This window comes from Crinia signifera, chromosome 8 (assembly GCF_055691185.1).
Source record: "Crinia signifera chromosome 8, ASM5569118v1, whole genome shotgun sequence".
Lineage (NCBI taxonomy): Eukaryota > Metazoa > Chordata > Amphibia > Anura > Myobatrachidae > Crinia > Crinia signifera.
Window position 1 is genome coordinate 111,140,655 of NC_139224.1, and position 26,642 is coordinate 111,167,296.

The following is a 26,642-nucleotide window of genomic DNA, read 5'->3' on the forward strand; positions in this document are numbered from 1 at the left end:
TTTGCAAAAAAACAAACCGAGAACGCGAACCAGACCGAACAGCTGAGCCGCACGGTACTCTGTGTATATCGTGTGGCTCCGCCCCCGAATGCCGCTATTGGCCGCCTACCGGCCCGGCTCCTTCAGCCTGGTACTGGTTACAGCTGTGGGGGGGGACCCCACGCTGGTTATTTTTTTCTATTTTTTTTTACACCTTGCAGCCTGCGCGGATCTGACTGATCCGTGGAGACTGCCAGAAATATATGGCCAGCTAATACGAATCATTACACCATCGGAGGGTTACAAAACAGTCGTATCTGACTGCTTTGTACATTCCCCTCCGGAACACGACTTTGCATACGACTGAAACAGTCGTATGCAGTCGTAGGGGAAATACTAATACGAAAAACTAGGTTTTTCATATTGGTGAATTTCCCCCATTATGTCAAACACCGTAATGCCTATTATATATTTTGACACATAACTGCCGCTTACCTACATGCTAGTTGCCAGCAGGATGCCAGGAGTTTTGTGCTTGTTGGTACAGGGGGTTTCATGCTTGTTGCCATGGGAGGATTACATGCTTGTTGCCATGGGGGGTTCCATGCTTGTTGCCATGGGGTGATTACATGCTCATTGCCCAGGGGATGGGAAGGGTTTACATGGTTGTTGCCTAAGGGGGCTCCCTCCAACCATGCCAGCTCATGCCCCTCTCCCCACCTAGCAGCACTGTCATGTGCAGGTCCCACTGGCAGTGACTCCTGGGCCCTGACCCCGGGCTGCACAGTGCCGCAGGCTTCCCTCACCCCTCCAGTGGCTCTCAGCCATTTCAAATATAGCACCGATTTGTGAGCCAATCGGAGCACGTGGCCAGGCAGCCAATCTCGGTGAGGGAAGCCTGCGGCGCTGTATTCCACTCTTCTAGTCTCTCAGTGGCAGCGGTGGAGGCATTGGACAGGTGGGGGAAGCCTGTAGTGCTGCTCTGCGCTCACCTTGACCTCTCAGCGGTGGCAGCCGCCGTTGATTTGGGAGAAGCGCAGCAGGGGATGCGGGGTGGTATGGCATACAAGCAACATATTTCTTAAAGGTACACCATACCACTCAGAACCCCCTTACTTGCATCACTGTCCATCACATACATACTGTATTTTCTCTTAACACATTGGTTTAGACTATAAACATTAACATATATGTATATAAACATGTTTAGAACATTGTTCTTATGTCACACATACCACAATGCACATCTGCATATGTACATCTAACCGAAACATAAAAAGGAATTTTAGTGCTCTAACTTTTTTGCTTTAAGGTGCTCAAGATTGTCTCTAATGTTTACAAGTTCTTATGGGCCTGACACACTAACATGGTAGAGAAGGTTGGCCATTATTGGTAAGACCAAGTTTATTAGTTGATGGAATGGCACAGAGTTGGTAATATCCAGGAATAGATAAGTGTGACAGGTGCCCCCTGTGAGTGCGGTCGGTACCACCACGTACCTGAGTATGGCAACGGCAGGGAATGCAGCTCTCTTCACGGCCCTTGTTAGTAGATGGTAGACACTGGAGGCAAGAGATGGGACACCCCAGGGAAAACCCACCAAGAAAAGATGGCAACCACGGTTAGCAGTAATGAGTATTTATTAATGAAAAATGTTATGCAATTGCTGCAATACCTTCAAAGACTTTATGCAAACATCACATGAAAGAAAAAGACATTTAACCATTGCTGTCCTAGTTTAGCAGCCAATGAACACTTCAAAAAGACAAGGGCAGATCAATACTGTTCATTTATGATTCCCTATCAAAAAAAAAATAACATTCACACTTCTATATGTGTAATGACATATCATAAAGACCTCAATAAGAAATGACCAAAGAACGTGATTAAAGAAAAATGACATTAGGAAAAATGGGGCTAGCATTCAGCCACGCTACTGTAAATAGGTTGCAATACCTCTGAATATTCGCCAGATGGTTCTATACCTTACACAAGTGTATCTTAACACTGTAGTCACAGCTACAATACACAGTCACTGAGTTCAAAGAAAGGCTCCATGAAGATAAATCCTCAGGGGAAGGGTGGTCCCTGCCTCAGTGTGCACACTACTATGATTCTGGCCAGAATGAATTAACAGTCCCCTTTCTAAAGGGCTACAGGCAAGTTCCCGTTACCTAGGGGGACTCCCTGCGGGTGATGCAGTGGCCTTCTAAAAGACTTGAAGTGAACAACAACCTCTGATAAGGGACAAACAAGCTACCATTACCTGGGGCAGTTCCTTGTAATGAATACGCTAGACTGTAAAAAAGTATTGCTCTATGATAAACCTTGCGATGGGGTCATGTATCCTGCTGATACTCTCTAACCACACTGAGGCTCCTCACTGGCCTCTCATTGGCCAGATATGTGAAACCCCTTTGGCTTCCCCGGGTCTGTGTGGCTGTGACTGAGGGCGCAAGGCCTGCCTCAATGAATGGCTGATGCGGAGGCAGCTATAGGGCAGTCTCTGCCTAACAAAGGGGAGGCGTAGTGACCTGCTCCGGGGCCTGTCTTCCTGAGTATAACACACTGTCCTGCTTTGGGGCTGGATGAAGGGAACAGGGGTGTCGGTGGCTTAATGGGGTATGCTGGAAGGCCTTGAGGCTACTTAACGGAGTTGGGACCCAGTGTACCTGCTGCGTGTGCTACAGATGCCGACTCCGGCACGGCCCATTTCTCTCTCCTCCCGCCGTCAATCACCAGCCTGGACTTCGCGATGGAGGCCGCAATTTCTCCCTGTTGTCTCCGGATGCAAGCTGCTCCTCTTCAGACGCCCACTGTGCACCGCTCTGCAACAACACAGGTTAGCCGCGCTCCATTTCTCCCTGTTCAGCATGCTTCCTCCTTCTTGCTGCTCAGCTCTGCAATGCACCTTCACCTTTGACCTCCCCTTCTCCTCGCTCTCTACCCGGCCAATCAGGAGCCGGACACGCTCCTTGCACGTGAAAGGGAGCTGGAGTGCTTGCTGGCCAGGTTAACCCCCTCAGTACTGGACAAGAAGAATAGCGTCCTATCAGCAGCATTAGCCACAATTGTTGAGCCCTGCTATGGCGCATGGGCAGCTTAGGGGCACCACTGTAGTGGGGTGCCACACAAGCTTATCTAGAAATTGTTTAAGTTGTTGAAGGCAAGTAACTTTTGACACAATATTCTGTACTTGTTTGCCCATCGCGGGCATCGCATTATAATGGCATGCGATGCGACCGATGCGATGCGATGGCTGCGATTTTACATAGAAATGCATGGTAAAATGTAAATCACATCGGTCGCATCGCATGCGGGCAAAAGATCGCATGCGATGCGACCGACGCGATTACCGATTTTATAGGGAACAATGTTAAATGGCCCAATTAACCCGATTTTACATAGGGAACAATGTTAAATGGCCTAATTGACCCGATTTTACATAGGGAACAATGTTAAATGGCCCACAGACCCCAAATAGCCACCCTTAAGTGTGAAATGGCCCCCCTAATTGTTAACGCCACCACACGATCAACATCAACCTAAAGCGTGGCGAGCACAGCGAGCCCGCGAGGGGCGGCGGTACGCGTCCTCCGACCTTTTCATACCCCCACTATCCATGTTGGCGTGGAGTTGAGAATAGAAAGTGTGGCGAGCGCAGTAAGCCACCGAGCCCTGCGAGGAGACACGGAATACGAGCCCGAAGCGTGGCGAGCGCAGGGAGCCCCGCGAGGGGACGCCACGCTACGGGAGCGTGTTCCGCGCCCGCTCGCCACGCTTCGGGCTCGGTGGCTCGCCCTCGCTCGCCACACTTTCTATTCTCAACTCCATGCCGACGTGGATAGTGGGGGTATGAAAAGGTCGGAGGACGCGTACCGCGGCCCCTCGCTGGCTCGCTGCGCTCGCCACAATTCGGGTTGACGTTGATCGTGGGGTGGCGTTAACAATTGTGCGGGCCATTTCACACTTCAGGGTGGGTATTTGGGGTCTGTGGGCCATTTAACATTGTTCCCTATGTGAAATCGGGTCAATTGGGCCATTTAACATTGTTCCCAATGTAAAATCGCAGGATAATCGCGTCGGTCGCATCACATGCGATTTTTTGGCCGCATGCGATGCGACCGACGCAATTTTTTTTCCTTGCGATGCCTAAGATCAAAATTGTGGGCGCCCTTCTAGGAAACAAGTACCCAATATTCTGTTGTCAACATTCTGTTCTCCACATCTTTCTATTCTACTATCCATCTGGACAGTCTTTTGCTTTATATTTAGATATACTGTAGTTAAGCTGGAACCCTGTTTACATTAACTTTCACTATCAGGCCCTGGGCGGGATGCGGGAACATCCCAAAAAAAGGGGCCGTCACACGAAAAGCAGGACAGTTGGGAGGTATGCGGAATGCACCGTTTTGACGGATCATGCAATCGATCATGTGCACATTGTGAGGTACAGTATATTGGTGGGATGTTTGGTCCCGTGGGCCGAGAGGTTGCTGCATGTATGATCAGTCGGGATGGCTTGCGGTCGTAAGCAGATCGTTCTAATGTATGGCCAACTTTAACATGACCAATGTTTCACATAACTTCAGTTCTGACATTGGAGGGACATCACTGCAGATAATTTATATTTGCATACTTATATAAAGGAAAGGCAGCCCACTGTGAGCTTATTAATTACTATGTACCGTACCAATATATACAATACATGTAGTAGTTAACAAATAATCATATTAATTAGTGGGACTGTAATTCTCAGAAGACACTGAGTAGTAAATGAGTTCCATATGCAAAAACGCCCCAGGAGCCTTCAGTGAGGAGAAGCATTATAAAACGTCTAATAACCAGAAGAGTGCAAGCCTAATGAAGACACAAGTGATTTCTTCCTGGTAGACATCAGCAGGAAAGTGAGCGGACAGCTACTTTACACAAAGTAAGTGTGATCATGGCAATGACATCACTAGGGCCCTTATTCTGCATCGTGCGGTACGGCCCGCGTGCGGCCGTACCGCCGATGTTTTTAGTCTGCACATGCGCAGAGGTCAATCTGCGCATGTGCAGCCCCATTCGCCGCAGACGTATTTCGTCCGCCGCAAAGGGGGCGTATAGGGGCGTGAGGGGCTTCATACCCTCATTTCCCTATGTATACGCCCCGCGTTTCATGGGCGTTCCCATGCAAACGCGGGGCGTATGCATGCTAATGAGGGTATGACGCCACTGATGGGGGCGGAAAGCTGACGTCGCCGGATGTCAGCTCTCAGCCCCCATACAAGCTAACACACGGACGATTGTCCGTGTGGTCTCAGCTTGCGGGAGCTGCTGTGGCGTGCGGCCCTGCCTTCGATGGTCGACGACCATCGAATGCAGGGGGCAGCTCCCACCATGGTGGAGGCGTACGCCCCACCATTTTTATGCGGATCGCCAGCCGTCCGTGTACGGACGGCCGTGGCGATCCGTCTCGTGGGCGGGGATTGGTTTGTGCGGCCAGAGCACCGTGTGCGGCTCTGGCCGCACCAACCAGAATAAGGGCCTAGGATAGGACCCTATAGTTAAATGTTTATAATTAGATGCTAGTGTTAAGTCTGTGGCTGATTTTGGCTAGTTAACTAACACAAAGGAGAAAACCGCTAAGCTAATATTTTCTGCAACAACATAGTATATTGTTCCAAGTTCTATCCTCTTTCATGCCATTCAGCTAGAATACACTAATACACTTTCCTTGTGCTCAATGCCAGTGAATCTGCTAATGAACAAGATGATTGACATTTGCAGAACAAGATTCTAAACCAAATAATGGGGGTTATTCAGACCTGATCACTGGGCTGTGATTTCGCATACGGATTATACCGGGCATGCATGAGGCCATCTAGCAATACAATGCACCTTTATTTGTTGGCAAGGCATTTCCAACTGGCAATTTTCCAGGAGTGTCAGGGAAAACGCAGGCATGCCCAAGTGTTTTCAGGGAGGGTCTGTGACATCAGCTCCAGCCCTGATCAGCATGTTTCTATCGTACCATAAGAGTAAGTCCTGGGTTACACACAGACTGAAAAAATCATTTGGCAGGTGAGTTTCAAAGGGATATGCAGCTAGTCACAGCTTTGATTACAAGAGTAAAGTGTAGGCATACTTGCCTACCTGACCTTCCCCATGAGGAAGAAAATGATCTGTTTCTGGACTTCCCTGGTAATGTATGATTGCCATCACCTGTGGGGAGCTAGGTGGTAATCATACATTACCAGGGAACAGAGCATTTTCTCCCACATGGAGATGGTTAGGTAGGCAAGTATGGTGTAAGGTCATTCAGAATCTTCTTATTTATTTAGCACCTTCTAAAAGATAATAAATAGTATCTGAATGGTTGCCCATAGCAACATCCCTTCTAAAATAGAACTCCTATCTTAGGAAATGTCCTCCTATGTCTTGGTATAACCTAGAAGTACTAACCTCAGATGATCCCTTGTGGACACTGTGTTCCTGATGTTTTATTTCTGAAAGATGTAAATTAGGTGTGTTTTGTTTCATTATAACCAATAATTAAGATATGCCATATCTCATCTATTATACTATGATAATCAGATACAGTATATTGTTGATTGTTGTCTCTACATGCTAGATCATGTTATGTTACTCACTTTGGGCCAGATGCACTAAGCTTCAAAAGTGATAAAATGAAGAGTGATAAACAGCCATCCAATCAGCTCCTACCTGCAATGTCACAGACTGTGTTTGAAAAATGTCAGGTAGGAGCTGATTGGTTTGTTATGGTTTGTTATTTATCACTCTCCATTTTGCCACTTTTGAAGCTTAATGCATCTGGCCAACAGTCTTATGTTTTCTTCATTTACCCATCATTAAAAAACTTTTCAAAACACAAATGAGGCAGATACTGTACTATGGACACAATAAATAGATCTGTACTGCTGCAGTGTAATTAATCATATACAAGTTGAGTATCCATTATCCAAATATCAGTAAACCAGGGTGAGATTTAATAGGATGAGATATTCATAAAGTGAGAGATTTTGGAAGAAATCTGCAGTTTTTTTTAAAGCGGCAATCATTTACACTGCAAAACCAGTTTGATTTTGCAGTGTAAATGATTGCCACTTTAAAAAGACTGGAGATTTCTTCCAAAATCTCTCACTTTCTGAATATCTCATCCTATTAAATCTCACCCCCAGTCTCTAAAATATACTTCTTCTTTGAAACTGGCACTACTGTAGACACCTGTAACTACTGCTGTAACTACTGGGAAAATTATATGTAACTGGCACTAAATATGTGCAAGAAAATGATTGCTTGGCAAATTCAGTGTCTGAGATTGTACGAACTTTGTTTCATATTTTAAAACCTTGTTTCATGCACAATCATAGGCGTGCATAGCCCATTTTCTTAGGGGGTGCACCAGGGCCGGATTTGCCCCTAGGCCCGTGAGGCACGGGCCTAGGGGCGGCAGATATTATGGGCGGCAGCCAGGCTAAGCTAGCACTTGGTGGTCCGCAAGGCATCCGATGATAAGTGCCGCCAGCGGTAGCACCCGGACCAGGAGCAGCACTGCTGGTCATGTACTGTGGGGGAAATGGGGCTACTGGCTGCCCCTAATAAGTATGGCCGTTCCCCAAGGAGGGTTGCTGTGCATGCCCAGCAGCAGCAGCGCCTCCTCCCCTTGCCTTCCTCACACTGGTTGCCTGAAATCGCTGCTGCAAAGCTAGCGGGCACTTCCTGGTGCCGCTAGCCATAAGTTCATTTGTAGCAGACTTCACCATTGAGACTGGGTGCCACCGGGTGGCGTGGGGGGCATAGCTTCCAATCACATGTGCTGCAGCCTGGTTGAGTGAAGAGGGGACTCAGGGAGAATATCTGTGCTGTGCAAGAGCTGTGTGTGGATCCTCTGTCAAGGAATGTGATTCATTCCACTGATATCATGGTGAGCTCATGGTGATTATTGAGGCTGTGACAGTTGTGTGTGCTGTCAGTGTGTTAGGGAGAGGTGTGTGTGAGAAGGAAGGGGGGAGGGGGGTTGGTGATCTGGTTAGTTTGGTTGTTGTGTGTTAGAAGGGGTTGTCAGTGTAATGTGGGAGGTGTGGATGTCTGCATATATAGTATGTACAGTAGTCTGTCAGCTTTCAGTGTGTGTGTGAGAGAGATGTCAGTGTCAGCAGGGCTTAGTCATGCAGCGTTCAGGGTGCCGGCAGTCAAAAGACTGGCCACGACATCCCGATATGGAGAATCCTATCTGGGGCTCCATAGGTGCACTAACCCTCCCCCCTAACCCTCCCTCGCAGGAGTAATGTAGGTATAGACAGGTCAGTAATGTAGTGGAGGGCATAGAGGGGTCAATAATGGAGTGGTGGGTATAGAGGGGTCAGCAATATAGTGGTGGGTATGGGGGTTTCAGTAGTGTAGAGGGGGTGTGGAAGAGTCAGTATTGCAGTGGTAGGCTTAAACTGAGCCACTGCCGCCGACTCCCATTGGAACACACACACAGCCTATTGGCTGCTGTCTATAAAATGGGCATGCAGGGGCGTGGACAGCTGAGCTGAGCCTCTGGGTCCTGCCTACCTCCCTCCAGGTCCAGGGGGCGGACAAAAATATTGTGCCTAAGTGCATCATTGGAGGGGCATGTCTATAACCGGCTACAGGGTGTGTCCATTTGGGCATCAATGCAAACTAAATAGTAGGTGACTTACAGTATTTATGAATACGCACTTCAGAATTAATCATTCCCCCTCACACACACTAGAAGCTCAGACATTATGCGCCGATGGCGCACTGTAAAAATTCACACTATAATGGCCATTACACATTATGAAAGGGCTGGAAAATTTTTGTAAAACATGGACAATAGGTACAGTGTGCACCAAAAACTTACACCATAATGCCTATTACACGTCACATACCCATTATACGTTATGCCACGCACTGTAATCCCCATTACACGTTATACCAAACACTGTAATGCCCAATACATGTTGTGCCTCACACCAAGATGCCCATTACACATTTCGCCTCACACTGTGATGCCCAGTAATCATGACACCTCACACCGTAATGCTGATTACACATTATGCCACACACTGTAATGCCCATTACACATTACACTACAATATGTGGCCACAGCAGCACTGGTCAGTTCAGCAGCCAACCACATATTCACTGCTGCTGCTGGTCTAAAGGAGGTGCTGGAATTGTGTGGAAGTGTCATTAGGAGGTGCCTTTTGGATAAGGGATACTCAACCTGGGAGAGCAAGGTTTAGCTGTTCTGAAGTTGATTCAGTAACCTATGCTGCCATCACTTCTGTACTGCTTATTAGCCAAAACACACTCATTGTTAATTGTAAAATTCTATTATCTAAATTAAGATTTAAAGTATTGCTTTATACACATTTAAAAATAGTTTAGCACATATTATTGACTTGACTATTGACCACATTCTGTAGAAAAAAGATAGCTTTTCCTCATACATTAAAGAACATTAATGGTTTTGCATATAGCACATACAGTATAAACAATGACCTAAAAACATCCATTCGTACAGATATAGGTCATCATGAAGGTCGCAGTGATCGGAGCAGGGAACAGTGGTCTGATATCCATCAAGTGCTGCTTAGATGAAGGATTGGAGCCAACTTGCTTTGAAATGAGTGAAGACATTGGTGGCCTCTGGAGGTTTACAGTAAGTATCTATTGTACCGTATTTTACCATTTCTCCCCAAAAAGTACACTGTTTTCATGCAGTAGTCTTAAAGTTACAGTACTGTGAAATCTTACAATGTGCATCAATAGTGATACATTGACCAGCAGTAGTATATAGAGGTGTAGTGTATAACTTTGTTACCTGGAGTATGTGCAGTCTATGGAAAACTCCCCCATTACCAATGACTTAGAATGTTTCCAGGACCAAGTATGTCCTGCAATGTGGAGGGAACTTAAAAATAAAAAAACACATATACAGTAACAGTATTGATGCCCACAGTAACAGCAAAAATCACACTGGTCCCCACACAGAGCCGGCCATAGCCATAGGCAAACTAGGCAATTGCCTAGGGCATATGGAATGCCTAGGGGCATTAGCAGCTTCTGCTGATTAAAATGATATGCAGCATGTCTATATTCTGTGTGTGAGTGAGGCTTTACCTGCATATGAAGTAGTGTATTCATGGAAATCACTGTAACATAGTATGCAGGTACAGCCACAGTCGCTCACAGAATATAGGCATGCCGCATAGCATTTTAATCATTGGAAGCTCCTTGTGTGTGCTGGTAATAACAATGCAAATAAGATGAATTTTCAGCAAAAAAGGCACCCAACGTTAGCAGAACTGGCCAGGAGCTGCATGGCCTATTGAGGCAAGATGTATGAGGAAACATCTGTATCCAAGCAGAGGTCACAGTGTTAGCGGCTGTGCGAGTGCTGACTGCAGGTGGGTTGGTTGTGCAATAGTGCTCGGCATATGTGTAAGGGGCATTATGTGTGTCATGTATAAATGCATTAATAATGTGCGACATATGTTTAAAAGGCATTTTGTGTGTCGTGTAGAAGGGCATTAATAATGTGCAACATATGTGTAAGGGGCATTATGTGTGTCATTATGTGTATGAAGGGCATTAATAAAGGTTGGGGTAATGTGTAAGGGGCATTATGGTTATAAGGACATTAATATGTGTGTCATGTGTAAGGGTCATTACTGTGTGGTCTTATCAGGAGTACAAATTACCCAGGCCAAAGTCTGATGGAAGGGCCCAGTGGGGGCCCCGGGCCCCCTTCCCTTAAGTGACAGCAGCAGCTCTTCTCCTCTGCCCAGCACACACTGCTTTGTGCTGGGTTGCAGTGTGACCATGGAGGTGCTTAAAATACAATATTTTCTCAGGATTTTTTTTATAAGGCTATAATGTGAATAATGTGAGGAGTAATATAATTAAGGTAAAGTGGTACTACTGTGTGATGTAACGTGAATAAGGGACACTATTGCATGATATAATGTAAATAAAGTTGCACTACTGTGTGGCATAATTTGAATTGGGGGAACTATTGTGTGGCCATGCTCCTTCCCAGCAAGAACATACCCCTGTTTGGGCTGCGCACTGTTTCTATTTAAAATATTGTGGACATGGGCACCAAAATGATGACTGCTATGATGAGGGTTGATGGTGCTGGGAAAGGGGAGCTATTTCAGAGGCAGAACTAGTGGCGGTGCTAGGGGGCACCAGCCAAAATCTTGCCTAGGATGTCATTTAGGCTAGAGCTGGCTCTGTCCCCGCAGTAGGAAAAAAAAACACATTGGTCCCAACAGTCACAAAACACTCGTTTAGTACCACAACTAGAGAGGGGGAGGGGTAGGAGGTTGCATGCCCCAGGTATTGGATGTGATGCCCACATGTGCATGCCGGGGGGGACACAAATTACTGCCTTGCCCTGAGTGATTGAAATCCTCATTGCAGCCCTGACGATACCCCTGGAAGAACAATCAGCTGAAGAGTCAGCAGAAGGGATTGGCAATACAACAAAGTTACAGTGGGATCCCTAGATGGCTAGCAGTCAGTGGCGGTCATCGGCACAGGCACCAGCTGTGTATTAGCACAGGATGTGTTTATGTGAGGGGCATGGGTGGTTTATTCTTTAAGGGTCTCAACTGCAAAACATTTCTCTTATGGGCCAATTTCCCTGCAGGTGTGGCAAATGTAACGCTGGAGGCAGGAGGCTGACGTCGCATGACGTCAGTGTCCGCCCCATTCTCGGAGCCAGACGCCACAAATATAGGTCAATCAAAACTGATGGTCGGTGACCATCGAATGATTTCACCCTTGCACGCTCCCGTGGGAATGGGTGTTTATGCTAAACATCCACTTGCAATGTGGTGGGAATGTGGGCATTCGCTTGCCCGGCGAGTGGCAATAAACAGTATTAGATGGCTTGAAAAGCAGCGATATTACGCTACCTAGCGAGTCAACGCGAATCCGGCCCATAGTTACCCATTAGAGAAAGACTTTGCTTTTGAGATCCTTACTGAATAACCCTCATGGCTGCTGAAATGAAATCATCAGTGTGATCAGGAGCAAATTTATAGGTGCGAAAAGAAAACAAATCTGGACAATAGGCATTCTACCATGTGGTGGTTTACTCTGCAGAATCAGTGTCAGCATTCAAAGAATCTAGTAATGAAGCAGTTTTCATATTGTATAGTTCTAGATCATGTCTGTCATCCTTCCATAGCCCTTTTATTATAGTAGACTCTAACACAAGTGTATGTAGTAATTTCATTTCCGCGATATCACTCCTTCTAACCATATTTCAAACTTGCCTTCAGCCAGAGGTAGAGAATGGCAGAGCCAGCATCTATGCATCTGTGGTCACCAACACCAGTAAGGAAATGATGTGTTATAGCGATTTCCCATTCCCCGAGAACTTCCCCAACTTTCTTCACAACTCTAAAATGTTGGATTACTACCGGAGATTTGCAGAGAGATTTGGTCTGCTGAAATACATCCAGTTCAAGGTAAATAAATAATTGATGACAGAACACGCTCATAATAATCTGCTTTATGCTTCTCCATAATCTATTATATCCAGATAGGGATAATAGGGGCAGTGGTGGCTCCCACCGCTGCTCCTCCTGGTCACCGCTGCATTGTTCCCAGTGCTTGTACAATGATGATAGGCAAAGGGACTGGCGCATGACCAGTACCAACCTCTGTACTGTGCATGTAGCCAGCTTCTATGGACTGTTTCGGCAACAGCCCTAGAAGTAAAATCACAGTCCCGGAGCCTGTACAATATAGGGACCAGCACATGGACAGTACTGCCGTAGGTACTGCGCATGTGCAAACCCTGGATTTTATGGGCTGCCATGAAGCAGCCCATAGAGGCATCCCAAAGGGATGGAACACCTCCCAATGGGAGTGCCTTGGGTGACTGGCAGGTCAGACTTCCAATAGGAAGTCAGTGCCAGTCACAGTAAAGCCAGTGGAGTCTAACAGACTGCATTTGGCTTCACTACAGTGGCAGATTTTACCTTTGGGGGCTGCAGCCCTGCAGCCCATATGGAAAAACCGCCACTGGATGGGGGTTATTCAGACCTTATCGCTGGGCTACCAATTCACAGCGTGACCGAATATCAATTGACTGTGCATGTGTACGAATTGTAACGTGCATGCCTAAGGCCATCCTGCTATGTAATCCAGCATCTTATTTAATTGCAAGTCATTCACAAGTTGATTGACAGGAAGCCAGCATTTGTGACATCAGCTTTGAGCACGATCAGCCTGTTTCTATCGCACTGGCCGAGTTGGTCGTGGGATACGTACAAACTGCAGACACTGGAAAAATCATTCGGTAATGAGTGAGTTGCAAATGCAACATTTTCACAAGCTATTTGCAGCCTTGCACAGGTGGGAGACTGTAGTGAGGTGTTACAATGGGAAAGATGTACTAAGCCTTGGAGAGTGCTTAATTAGAGAAAGATACAGTTTAGCTAATCAGCTCCTAACTGTCATGTTTCAGGCTTCATGTTTAAGGCTTCATGACAGAAGCTAATTGGTTGGTACTTTGGGGTTTAATTACTAAGCCCTAGAGAGAGAAAGTGGATGGGGATAAAGTACCCACCAATCAGCTCCTAATTGTTATTTTACAGACTGGGGGGGGTCTATGTACTAAACCTTGAAGAGAAATAAAGTGAAATGGGGATAATGTACCAGACAATCAGCTGTGTCATGAACTCGGTTTGGCTTGCTTGATTTAAGGGGTGTAAACATGGAGCGATCCTTCTAAGCCATTTTGACTACATAGTCAAAATTGTTTAGAAGGTTAGTAAAGCTCTCTGTCAAGGTTAGACAAATCTCCCTATAATATCGCTTAGTAAAAAAGAGTTGCCAGGAAGATTATTTTGACTCATTTGAGCATTTCACCCTCTCCTCCTGCAATGAGCATTTCATAACCCCCCCCCCCCCCCCACACACACACACACACACACACTTTCCACCCATGGCAACGAGCATGAAACCCCTTGCAAGGAGCATGTAGCCCCCAAGCAACAAGATGTAACTCCTGGCAACCTGCATGTAACCCCTGGCATCAAGCATGTAACTCCTAGCAACGAGCCAGGGACGTGCAGTCAGGGGAGGCAGGAGAGGCAGAGCCTCCCCTGTCATTAATGATTAATATCATTAAAAAATACAAAGAAAATACTTGTGACACATATTATGTGTCATAAGTATATGTTTTGTATTATTATAATCATTTTACCTTTTTTAAAATTAATTTAGGAGGCATTAAGTGCGGTGCCTCTTACTGTCTACAGTGCAGTAACAGAAACAGGGGGCGGGCAGGGGGCAGGGCTGAGCACTGGGCTGTAAAAGCCCACTAAAAAAAGGTGTATAGGCGGCACCTATAGCAGTGCCTCGGTGACAGGGACGTGCATTCTGCCTATATGAAAGCACACCCCTGTCACTGAGGCAGATGTGATTGGGCACAGTCGCGCTGCCTCAGTGACAGGGGCGTGCTTTCATATAGGCAGAATGCACGTCCCTGACTGTCACCGTGGCTCTTCTATAGGTGCCGCGTATAGCACAGAGCCGGAAACAGAACGCCGGGCAGAAGGCAGAATGGACACCCCCCGGGCAGCACACAGGTACCGCACAAAGGTACCGCACAGAACGCCGGGCAGAAGGCAGAATGGACACCCCCCCGGGCAGCACGCAGGTACCACACAGAACGCCGGGCAGAAGGCAGAATGGACACCCCCCCCCGGGCAGCACGCAGGTACCGCACAGAGTACTGTTTGTGTAATGCTGGACGATCAAGCCGACTAGCCCAGCGGTGCACGCGGGTCTCGGCCAGGAAGGGGGACGCACCGGGGGATGGAAGCATCGGTGAGGGACCGATAAACAGTGCTGCCCCTTCGCAGGCTTGTGAAGGGGAGGCACAAGGAAGATGTCAGGTAGGTGATGTCCTAGTGAAGCCCTATCCTCCAAGACAGAGAAGTGTTGTCGGGAGATCCTGAGCAGACGTCCCCTCCCCCAGCGGGCATCAGCTGGCGTGCTGGTGACCTTATGCACCTACCGAGGTGCCCCATCCTTCCTGTACACCTTGCGTTCCTCCAAGCAGAAAGGGAGGCACAAGAGAGATGTCAGGTAGGTGATGGCCTGGACTACTGTTTCTGCTTGGAAGAGGTATGAGGCAAACCTAACCAGCGCTTGATGTTCTGTCAGTAAACACCATTATACAATCTGTTGGGCAAGGTACTCCTAGTGCAGGGTGCACTACAAGCGGACAGGACGCCAGCCACCTGTAACACCTTGTCACTAATCTATCTACCCCACCTCCCACCAGGGCGCCCTATTGAAACCATCAGACTTTTTTAATCCTCCCTGCCCGCACAAAACCTTGAGCAAATACCTGCACCAATTTTAGAATAAAAACGAGTTGTACCTTCAGTTTGGCTTTTTTACATACTTATTACTGTACCTACCACTCATCCATTTGCATACCTGTGAACTAACTAGTGCTACTGCCATTCATATTTGCATGTATATAAGAGCATGTAGTTAAAGACAGGGACAGACAAAGGCAGCGCTTTAACCACAAACTTGCTTTATTAATTTGATAATAATAGGGGAAAGGGGAGTCCCTGGAGGGTGAGCAGCGCTTAAACATAATCAAGGGTGAGCGCAGTGTATCCCATTGACTTCAACCGCATGGGGCGCCGCTGCACGGCTCGTCTGCTGAGTTGTATTGCCGCCATCGTCGTCGGAGCTGTCTCCCGCTGTCTCCCGGCCACTGGGTACCTGCGTGCTGCTCTTTCCTGCCCGGGGGGTTCTGTTTCCGGGTGCCTGTCCTTGGACCCTCCGGTCACTGCTGCCAGTGTGTTGTTGCGCAGGTAATAAGTGCTTGTGCTAAACGATGTGGTGTGTATGGTGTTTGTGGAGGGTGGGGGCTGTGTTTTTTTAAGTGAGGTGTGTTTGTGTAAAGTGACAGAGGTGTGTGTGTTGTGTAAAGTGACAGAGGTGTGTGTGTTGTGTAAAGTGACATAGATGTGTATCTGTGTGTTTGTGTAAAATACTGTAAGTGTGTTTTTAAATGAATGAAGTATTAAGGCCAAATGTATTAGCCTCTGAGTACAGTGGCTGTGCGGGATGCTGCCTTAACTCAGAGGTTCTTTTAAAGAGGCAGACATCTACAAGACAAAACTATGCATTGTAAATGATTGCCCTGTTACAAAAAACTCAGAGTTCAGCCGGCACCCTGAACAGCCACTGAACTCAGAGGCTTGTACATTTGGCCACATGGTTTTTTTAAGTGAAAGAGTTATGTGGGCAGACCCCATGGTGGCTTGGTGGAGCCAGCGACAACGGGGTCTGTGGCGAGCGCTGGTCCGGGTTGCTTCTGCATTGACAGGAAGGAGCTGCTCTGCCGGTCTCTGCTGCTTATGCAGGCGGCAGCTCCTGCACCTACCTGTCAGCACAGAAGCAACCCGGTCCCAAAGCTCCCCACAGAGCCCATCGGCACTGGCTCCACCAAGCCAGTGCCTCACCAACCACTAACCTCACCGCACGTCACTGCAACGAGCATGTACTGTAGGTAAGCCAAAGTTGTGTGGCATAATATGTAATATGGCATTACGGCATGTTCTATAATATGTAATGGGCATTACGGTGTGTGGCATAATGTGTAATTGGCATTATTGTGTGAGGCATAATGTGTAATGGGCATCATGGTGTGAGGCGTAATGGGCATCACAGTCTGAGGCGTAATGTGTAAGGGGCATCACAGTGTAAGGCACAATGTGTAATGGGCATCACAGTGTGAAGGTGCAACATGTAATGGGCGTCACAGTATGAGAAGCCACGTGTAATGGGCATTATGATGTGTGGCATAACATGTAATAGGCATTATGGCATGTAATATACTATGTAATGGCTGTGTGACAAGAAAGAGGCATTATGGTATAAAATTTTGGCGCGCACATTAGGCACGCACTGTCCCTATTGTTACTGTTTTCACAAAAATTTGTCAAGTCCTGACTATGTGCAATTGGCATTATGTTGGAATGAGCATTACTGTGCGTGGCATTATGTGAGATGGGCATTACTGTGCGTGGCATTGTGTGTAATGAGCATTACAGTGTGTGGCATTATGTGTAAGGTGCATTACAGTGTACATTTTTCAGCGCACCTTCGATGCGCACTGTCCCTGTTTCTAGTATGTATGGGGGGGAATGATTCTTAATACAAAAATAAATCACCTTCTGTTTAGTTTGCATTGATGCCCAAGAGGCATTGATGGACATGCCCAGTAGGCTGTGATGGACACGCCCCTCCAATGGTGTACCCTTCAAGAAAATGGACTGCGCACACCTATGGCTGCACTGGAACAAAGAGAGGCTGAATTACTAGCGCTGGACTGAAACCAGAACAGGATATGCTGCTTTGGGACCAAAATGGGATTCTTCAGACTGGGAATAGGCTGTAGAATCGACTTGGGCTGAAACTGGATAGGCTGCGCTGGGCTGGAACTGGTTATTTTCCTGAACCTTGCTGGGTCCGGATATTCTGCACCAGGCTGGAACCAGATGAAGTTACTGGACCGGGGCTAAACCCAGTAAGATGCCACTGTGGTGAAACTGGCTTGTGTTGCTGAACCGGGCTGAAACTGGATCAGCTGATGTTTGCAGACCAGGCTGAATTCCGATGATTCTGTGGATGCTGTGGAAACAGGATTGGAACTGGATAGGTTGCACTCGGCTGGAAATGGGTGATGTTAATGACATGGGCTGGAACATACAGATGGGGCAGGCCTCTTCCTTGCTGGTGAATCGCCAGAACGTCAATGCTGGCGATCCGCCAGCAGCCTGGCCTGCCATCTGACTGAAATGCGCGTGCGTCTCACGCGTATGCGCGTCTCAATCTCCGTCGGTGGGGCGACGGGAACCCTGTCCGTCTCCGCCTCAGGGAGACAGACAGGGTTAGGGGGGTGCGGGCAGGCGGCGGTGACCAGGGGGAGCGGCTGGAAGTGCCGTTGGAAGGGGACGCGTGTGCCTCTCGTGCGCGCGTGTCCCCTTCTCACTATGGATATGGCGCTGGCGGGGGATGGCGGCTGGCATCGCCATCGCCATCCCCTGCCAAGACTGGACCTGCCCCATCTGTATAGGCTGCACCAGGCTGGAAGCGACTGATGCTGGTACATCCTTCTGGGGAGGGCAGGAACAAGGTCCACACTTGTGAGGGTGCCTACTGTAGGTCTGAATGATCTGAGCCTTTTAAACCCATAAAGCAGCTGTAATTGGAAGATGACTGGCTCTTCAGACAAGCCAGTTTCTGGCAATGCCCATCACCTCATGGAACCCTTGAGTAAGGAAATGGGGGTTGGGATGCTTAGCCCCACCCCTGTCCTGTGAAGCCACACCCTTTTTAAAAAAACACTTGAGTCTAAATACTGTATATGGATCAATCACATGCATTAGTCACAAGGGGGGTGCGGTTGTATGTATTATCACTGCTGCTTCCTTGGGGGTGCGGAGGCTGTCACCCCTCCCCCCCTCCCTACCCCCCAAATAGCAGCAGACTGTCAGTCATTGACAGTCTGCTACCGTCATACATCCAGCATCGCAGAATGAGTTCTGTGCATACACAAAGCACCAATAATCTGCACTTTGCACAAGATAGCACAGGTGCTACAGCCCCCGAATGGCCCTAAGATGAAAACATCACACAGGTTTAAGAAATGCCCAAAGTGTATTTGAAGGCTGATACCATGTATGGTATGTGTGCTGCGTGACTATATTAATAACATGTCTTGTGTATCTTTTAGACTTTTGTATACAGTGTAAAGAAGCATCCCAATTTCTCTAGTACTGGACAGTGGATAGTTACCACAGAGAAAAATGGAACGCAAGAGACAACCACGTTTGATGCTGTTATTATTGGCAGTGGCCACCATTCAGATCCATATTATCCACTAGAAAGCTTTCCTGGTGAGTACTGATAGCATATAGTAATGCCGTAGAAACATCAGTATTTTTCTTTTTAATTTAAATGCTCTGTTCAATGACAATGAAATTCATGATCACTGCTAAACAGCAGCAGAAACAGCATTGCAGGACAACAGAGCTAAATTTGGAATAGAACTTTGAAACTCTGAATAGATATCAGAGCATGATCTATGCACGGCTGGGTAGCAATACTTAGTCCCCTGACACTCCAGCAGGGGCATAACTCCCAGAGGCAATGGAGTCACCTGCCTCTGGGCTCCAAGCCCTGAAGGGGCACCTGCATGACAGCAGCACCTGTGTGGTTTACAGCAGGATCCAAGAGTGACTGCTGCTCTTCCAATGGAGCTCTGCAGTGCACCTGCTCCTGCTTACAATTTTTCAACTTTGTCTATGGAGTCCTGCCAAGGAAGAAACTACCATAGGTGAAGGCACTGCAGCTTCTATGGGGCCCATAGCTGAAAGGGCGAACTTTTCCCATCAAAGCTCCATGTATTATAAACATTTATCACATTATGTTAATAATGAATGGGTGGAAACACTATCACATTATGTTAATAATGAATGGGTGGAAACACTATAACATTATGTTCATAAGTCCTTGTGTCAGGTCTGATTATGCAGCCAGCCATTATATACTCCTTAATTATTGTTTGTTTAAAGTTTTATGTTTACATACAAAAAAAATTAGCTAATTGATTGTTATAGATAAAAGACAAAGGGGGGGGATGCACTAACATCTGCCTCTCCACTTTGCCGCACATCACTGGCTACCGCATCGATAATTATCGCATATGCATGATGATATGCAATTATTATCACAAAGGGCAGCACTTGCGTTAAAGGCTGCCCTTTGTGAAGCAGCCAGCTATGTGACAGCAGGCAGGGCCGTTTCTAGAGGCGGACAAGCCGTGCAGCAGCCCGGGGCGCCGCACGGCTTGTCCGCCTCTGAAACAGCCAGGGCGCCCGGCAGTCTAACCCCCCCGCCCGCAGCCGCAGCCGCAGCCGCAGCCGCTGCCGCTGTCTCCCCGGCCGCCCGACTCCACGCTGGAGAGGGGAGGGGAACGCATCGTGCGTTTCTCCGTCCCCTCGCCCACGTCACTGGGCTGCCGCTGTCAGCCAATAGGAGCTCGGGCGCGGGATAGGAGAGAAGCACGATGCGCTCCCCTCCCCTCTCCAAGTAAGTTTGTTACTGGGGGCATATGTTTGTGACACTGGGGGGCATATATCTGTGGCACTGGGGGGCATATATCTGTGGCACTGGGGGCATATATCTGTGGCACTGGGGGCATATATCTGTGGCACTGGGGGCATATGTTTGTGACACTGTGGGGCATATATCTGTGGCACTGGGGGGCATATATCTGTGGCACTGGGGGCATATATCTGTGGCACTGGGGGCATATATCTGTGGCACTGGGGGCATATGATTGTGACACTGGGGGGCATATATCTGTGGCACTGGGGGGCATATATCTGTGGCACTGGGGGCATATATCTGTGGCACTGGGGGCATATATCTGTGGCACTGGGGGCATATATCTGTGGCACTGTGGGGCATATGTGTGGCACTGTGGGGCATATGTGTGGCACTGTGGGGCATAATTGTGGCACTGTGGGGGCATATATTTGTGGCACTGGGGGCATATGTGTGGCACTGTGGGGGCATATATTTGTGGGACTGTGGGGGCATATATTTGTGTCACTGTGGGGGCATATATTTGTGTCACTGTGGGGGCATATGTGTGGCACTGTGGGGGCATATATGTGGCACTGTGGGGTATATATTTGTGGCGCTGTGGGGGCATATCTGGCACTGTGGGGGCATATTAGTAAACAGCATCGGTTGTGCGGCAGCGGCACATGGGGCATAATGTGTAATGGGCATTACGATGTGGGGAGTATTGTGTAATTGCCATCACAGTGTGTGGTCTAATGGGCATCTTGGTGTGCGGTGTAATGTGTAATTGTCATCACGGTGTGCGGCGTAATATGTAATCGTCATCACAGTGTACGGCGTAATGTGTAATTGGCATCACAGATAAATAGTGTATAATGATTTAAGTAGCCGGTCATTGTGAGGCGTACTAGGTCATTGTGTGGCCTTCAGCCAGCCAACTTAAGTGCGGGAGGACAATAACAATTCCTGCAGCAACCAATGTCTGGTCTTGCAGGTTGCAAAAGTGTGATATAAGGTAATTGTTTTCCTGCTAGACCACGCCTTACATTAAGCCACACCCCTTTTAATATCAAGCCACACCCCCTATTTCGGCGCGCGCCTTCGGCGCGCGAAATTACTATAATACCATGCTATGTATTGGGGGGGGGGGGGCGCATTTTTATTTCTTCGCCCTGGGAGCTAAATTGTCTAGAAACGGCCCTGACAGCAGGTCTCCAGCAGCTCTCCTCCCTCCTACTGTGCCCTACTGCTTTCAGGGCTCTCCTCCTCCTCCACTACGCACCTGGAAGGAGAAGTATGGTGCTAGGGAGGAGGAGGTCACTGGTCCGGACAGCACAGCCTCCTCCTGACAGACATTGATGGGGGGGGGGGGGGGGGGGGGGCGGCGCGTCCAGTGCCGGGCAGCAGGGGTCATTAAGAGAAGCCTATAGGCTTCTATGGAATATCGCCAGTAGTAACCTTTTAGTGCATACAAAAATGCAGTAACAACCCCGTTAGCTGGGTTTTTACGGCATTTTTGCCTTAAAGCATCCCGCCCAACTTGTCTAAAATAAATATGTTTCTCCTTAACACCTCATACTTTGTTTACTTTCAGGCATAAAAACATTTAAAGGCCGTTACTTTCATAGCCGGGAATATAAATCGTCTGAAGGATTTAAAGGAAAACGAGTTGTTGTTATTGGAATGGGAAACTCGGGAACAGATATTGCTGTAGAGCTTAGTCGTACGGCAGCTCAGGTATAACAGGAATAAGTAGGAATAATAAGTATGAATTAGTAGAAAAGTATGAATAAGTAGGTACAGTATACCCCTTCTGTACTAGCTTCTATGTATTGTCTATGAATCAGTAGGTATAGTATACCCCTTCTGTACTAGCTCCTATGTATTGTCTATGAATGAGTAAGTACAGTATACCCCTTCTGTACTAGCTTCTATGTATTGTCTATGAATGAGTAGGTATAGTATAATCCTTTTGTACTAGCTTCTATGTATTGTCTATGAATGAGTCAGTACAGTATACCCCTTCTTTATTAGCTTCTATGTATTGTCTATGAATGAGTAGGTATAGTATACCCATTCTGTACTACTGTAGCTCCTATGTATTGTCTATGAATGAGTAGGTACAGTATACCCCTTCAATACTAGCTTCTATGTATTGTCTGTAAAAGCGTAGGTACAGTATACCCCTCCTGTACTAGCTTCTATATATTTTCTATGAATGAGTAATTATAGTATACTCCTTCTGTACCAGCTTATATGTATTGTCTATGAATGAGTAGGTACAGTATACCCCTTCTGTACTAGCTCTATGTATTGTCTATAAATAAGTAGGTACAGTATACCCCTTCTGTACTAGCTCTATGTATTGTCTATAAATAAGTAGGTACAGTATACCCCTTCTGTACTAGCTAGTAGGAGAGGCGATGGATCTCATTTCCCCTGCCACAAACATCCTCCCTCCCCCAAATTAGGCAAATTAGGCAGGGCTCGGACCAATGCCAGGGGTTTCAGAACCATCTGCAAACTACACAATTTTCACCCTAACTCCTATATTTTATAAAGAGACAGTGTTCGCACAAGGGAGAGGTGTGGTCACATAATAGTATTCCCAATTCAAATTATGCCACAACACTAATTTATATAACACCACATAGTATTGTCCCTTATTCACATTATGACACATAGTATTGTCCCTTATTCACATTATGACAGCCCTTATTCCAATTACGCTACACAGTTGTAGTCCTTAGACATCTAAGAAACACAGTAGTGTTGCTTACCCATAAAGCCCACAGTAGTATTGCTTATACACATTTTGCCCACAGCAGTAGTCCAACTTACACAAAATGTTTACAGTAAGTGCCCTTTATCCCACATCTGTCTCTCCAACAACTTTCTCTCCTCTTAACTTCAGATTCTATGTATTGTCTATGAATGAGTAGATACAGTATAGTCCTTCCATATACTAGATTCTATGTATTGTCTACGAAAGAGTAGGCACAGTATGCCCCTTTCTGTATATTAGCTTCTGTGTTTTATTTTTCCTCTGCATGCATGGTAGCACAGGGAATTCATGCGGCGGCGGGGTGGGGGCATGCATTTGTCAGGGCAGCATTTACCTGATCGTTTGGGAGCGAATATACGCAGCCTAGCGAGGTCTGAATCGGGCCCATAGTTCACTACAAATGCTCTCTCTTTTTCTTTATATACCAAATCATTATTGAAGCTGCTGACACATAGGGCCTGATTCAGGTCTGTTAGCAAGGCTGCAATATTTGCAGATGGACAAAACAATGTTGCACTGCAGGTGGGGCAGATGTAACATGTGTAGGCTAGAGTTACATTTGGGTGGGGTATGTTGAAACTGAAATCTAAACTGCAGTGTAAGACTAAAGCAACCAGTATTTACCCTACAAAGAAACAAAATAACTCACCCAAATCTAATTCTCTCGCACAGGTTACATCTGCCCCACCTGCAGTGTAGCATGGTTTTGTCCATCTGCAAAAATTGCAGTTTGTCTAACAAGTTTGAATCAGGCCCATAGAGAGCAAGAAAAAAACTATTTATTGCAACAGGCTATATCAAGTGGTACCTCATTGTATTTAAAATCATTAATACAGTATTATTGAAAAGAGATTTCAGGTTGAGTATCCCGGTTTTCGGAATATTTTGATTTTGGGATATCTGGATAAGGGACACTCAACCTGTATTCATTTGAATGGCACGAAGAACAAAAACTTATTATTAACTTTTGAGGCTAAATTAATACAATAATAATATTGAATGTGGTTAATGCTTTGTGCAGTTAATACCAATATAAGCATTTGAGACAGGCTGACAGCGACTAACTACTAATCCGGATTCAATGGTTATAACTACTAATTGTTGCTGCCACTGACCTATAAGAGGGACGTTACACAGCAGCCAACATTTGGGACTTTTTAATTGATTTATAATTGTGTATTTTGTATACATATGGTCATATGTGTTTGTGATAAAAAAATTAATTTTATGTTTTGAAAAAATTGCTGTCAGTCAGTGTCGGACTGGGGCAGGAAAGGCCCACTGGGGAATATAGTGGTAGGGGCTTATGTTTAGGGGTGTGGCCAGCTGCTGCAGAGGTTTGCTAGTCCATGCATGATGATTTACCAGATTAATAACTGCAATGCACTGTAGAGAATACACAATAGTCATGTGCACTATGAGATAACATGTATAATTCAACTGCACTGGCTGTAAGATCCCTAGACAATGAGAAGGGCCCCCAGATAGTGGGACCCACCGGGGATTTCCCCTGTGGGCCAGTCCAACCCAGCTGTCAGTCCAAATAAGCAGTGCTTCTTGGTAGACTGTTGTTTACTTTTTAGTTTTTATTGAAGGTGTCCTTTGCAATAACATTTTACTTTTTTAGTTTTTAATAGGTGCTGGGATCCTATGACTTTTACATCTTAAATATGTCTATAATCTACATTTTTTTGTTTAGGTATATCTCAGCACACGTAGAGGATCGTGGGTCATGAGCCGTGTATTTGAACAAGGGTATCCATGGGATATCTGCTTTGATACACGGTTTCAGAACTGGATCAGGAACACACTTCCATCATCTGTTGTCCTATGGCTGACGGAGAAGAAAATGAATGGGTGGTTTGATCATGCCAACTATGGACTTCAGCCCCGTGACAGGTAATCAGTGCTGGGGTAGGCTTAGTTTAGTGACAATTTATTTTTCCACCCAAAGTAAGGTACTGTGATAACACTTTGCAGCAAATGACAAATAATGTTCTTTTTTTTTATTATTTGAGTCTTTATTTAACTTTTTCATCAGAGATAATACACATATTATACATTTTAAAAAGTACACACATAGAAAAACACATACAATACATACAATACGTATACGACACTTTGCAAACCATATAGTTTGTAACCACGATCATTTCCCCGGTCTGGGGGGACTGCTTCTTACGGTCCCTAGGGGTTGGGGTGGAATAGGGGGAAGAAGATTAGAGTCGCCCAGGAGAACTCCACTACATGCCGTAGTGGTACCGCCCATGTTAGAAAATGACTTGTGATTGTCTTGAACATTACAGGTAAGGGGTCTAGCTTTTTTACAATTTTATATTGTGACGTCTCATGACGCAAGTAAGAAATATTATATGTGATTGTGTCCAAAGTAGAAAACAAAAAAAATAGCTAAAGAGCTTTGTGTTGGGTCGGATACCTTTCGTGTAAAAGACAAAAATATTTTGACTAGATTTTTTTTTTTTTTTTTTATTATTATTATTTTTTATTATTTATTTATTTTTTCCCCCTTTTTTCTTTCTTTTTTGTGACCGTGTGGCTCCGGGTAGCTCTACCTGCTAGCCTACAAATTTATACCACTTGGAATAATACCATGGGTTCCAGATTGCGTGAAACTTAGTTAGGCCCCCGATGGAGGCATAGTGAAATTTTTCGTGCTCATATATCGTGTTGACTAAATTGGTCCATTCTAGAAATGCCGGGCCCAATTGTGCCATCCAGTGCCGTGCTATTATCAACTTGGCCGAGGCCGTGAGGTTTAGTAGAAGGGAGCATAGCTCTCTAGAAATGTGCTCTTCTTGCCAGATCCCCAATACCATGTTTTTGACCGTAAGGATGTCTCGTGGTGATCCCATATCCACCAATACTAGCCGTATTTTGTCCCAGTAATGTACTAATGTATTGCAGGCCCATAGCATATGCCAGAAGGAGGCCCCCGATTCGCCACACCTCGGGCACCTGCCTGAGGCTGAGCCTGACATTTTCTGTAGTCTAACCGGTGTAATATATGTCCTATGAAGAACGTTAAATTGAACTTGTTGGACACGGATCGAATTTGTTGCGCCTTTTGGTGTAGCTAGGGCCCTCTGCCACTGGCTATCAGTAAGGGATGGGAGGTCCTGTACCCATTTCTGTCTGAGCTGCTGTAGCCCCTCTTCCCGTTCGAATGCGGACAAGAATTTATAGATTTTAGAGACCCGTTTTCTCGAGGACAGGGTTTTCAGGAAAAGTTTGACCGGAGCGTCTTGCAACCAGCCCGCCCTCCCTCTGCCCCACTGTGTGATAGCATTTCTCAGCTGCAGGAATCTCCAGAACATTGTCCCTTATTCTGATTGATGCGTATTTTTCCGCATACTTTCGGATAGCGTCTTTACGGCGTCTGCGCATGCGTGGAGAACGCCACGCGCATGTGCCACGCATTGACTCCGTACCTGTTCGTGCAAATCCCGTACAAAACTGTGCCCCGCAATCAGTCTTGAAATATGGGCGTATTATGGGCGTCATGCGGAATGAGACATGGGCGTAGATTCAAAGTGGGAAAAACTGGGAGGAAACATGGGCGGACACGGGGGAGTACACTTATGTTGGGGGGCGTACATTCGGATAGCACTCCGAATGCACGCGACCAAAACCGATAGAAATGTGCGGTGTCCATAAGTCAAGTATTGCTTTGCGGAAACCACTCGGTCTTGCG

At 46.6% G+C, this 26,642-nt stretch overlaps 1 protein-coding gene across 2 annotated transcripts in view; it reads left to right on the forward strand.

Annotated features, from left to right (window-relative positions):
• The first annotated feature begins 5,913 nt into the window (after nt 1-5,913).
• Nucleotides 5,914-26,642, forward strand: part of LOC146026370 (dimethylaniline monooxygenase [N-oxide-forming] 2-like) — a 48,129-nt gene continuing 27,400 nt past the window's right edge. Inside the window, exons 1-6 of one of the 2 annotated variants that reach the window (XM_083156986.1) lie at nt 5,914-6,045; nt 9,521-9,658; nt 12,291-12,479; nt 18,788-18,950; nt 21,740-21,882; nt 24,630-24,829. In XM_083156986.1, coding sequence (XP_083013112.1) covers nt 9,533-9,658; nt 12,291-12,479; nt 18,788-18,950; nt 21,740-21,882; nt 24,630-24,829 — 821 coding nt within the window. In that variant the 5' untranslated portion in view covers nt 5,914-6,045; nt 9,521-9,532. Of the gene's footprint in view, nt 6,046-6,234; nt 6,273-9,520; nt 9,659-12,290; nt 12,480-18,787; nt 18,951-21,739; nt 21,883-24,629; nt 24,830-26,642 lie in introns of those variants that run through there. The other variant, XM_083156987.1, reaches the window with a different exon arrangement.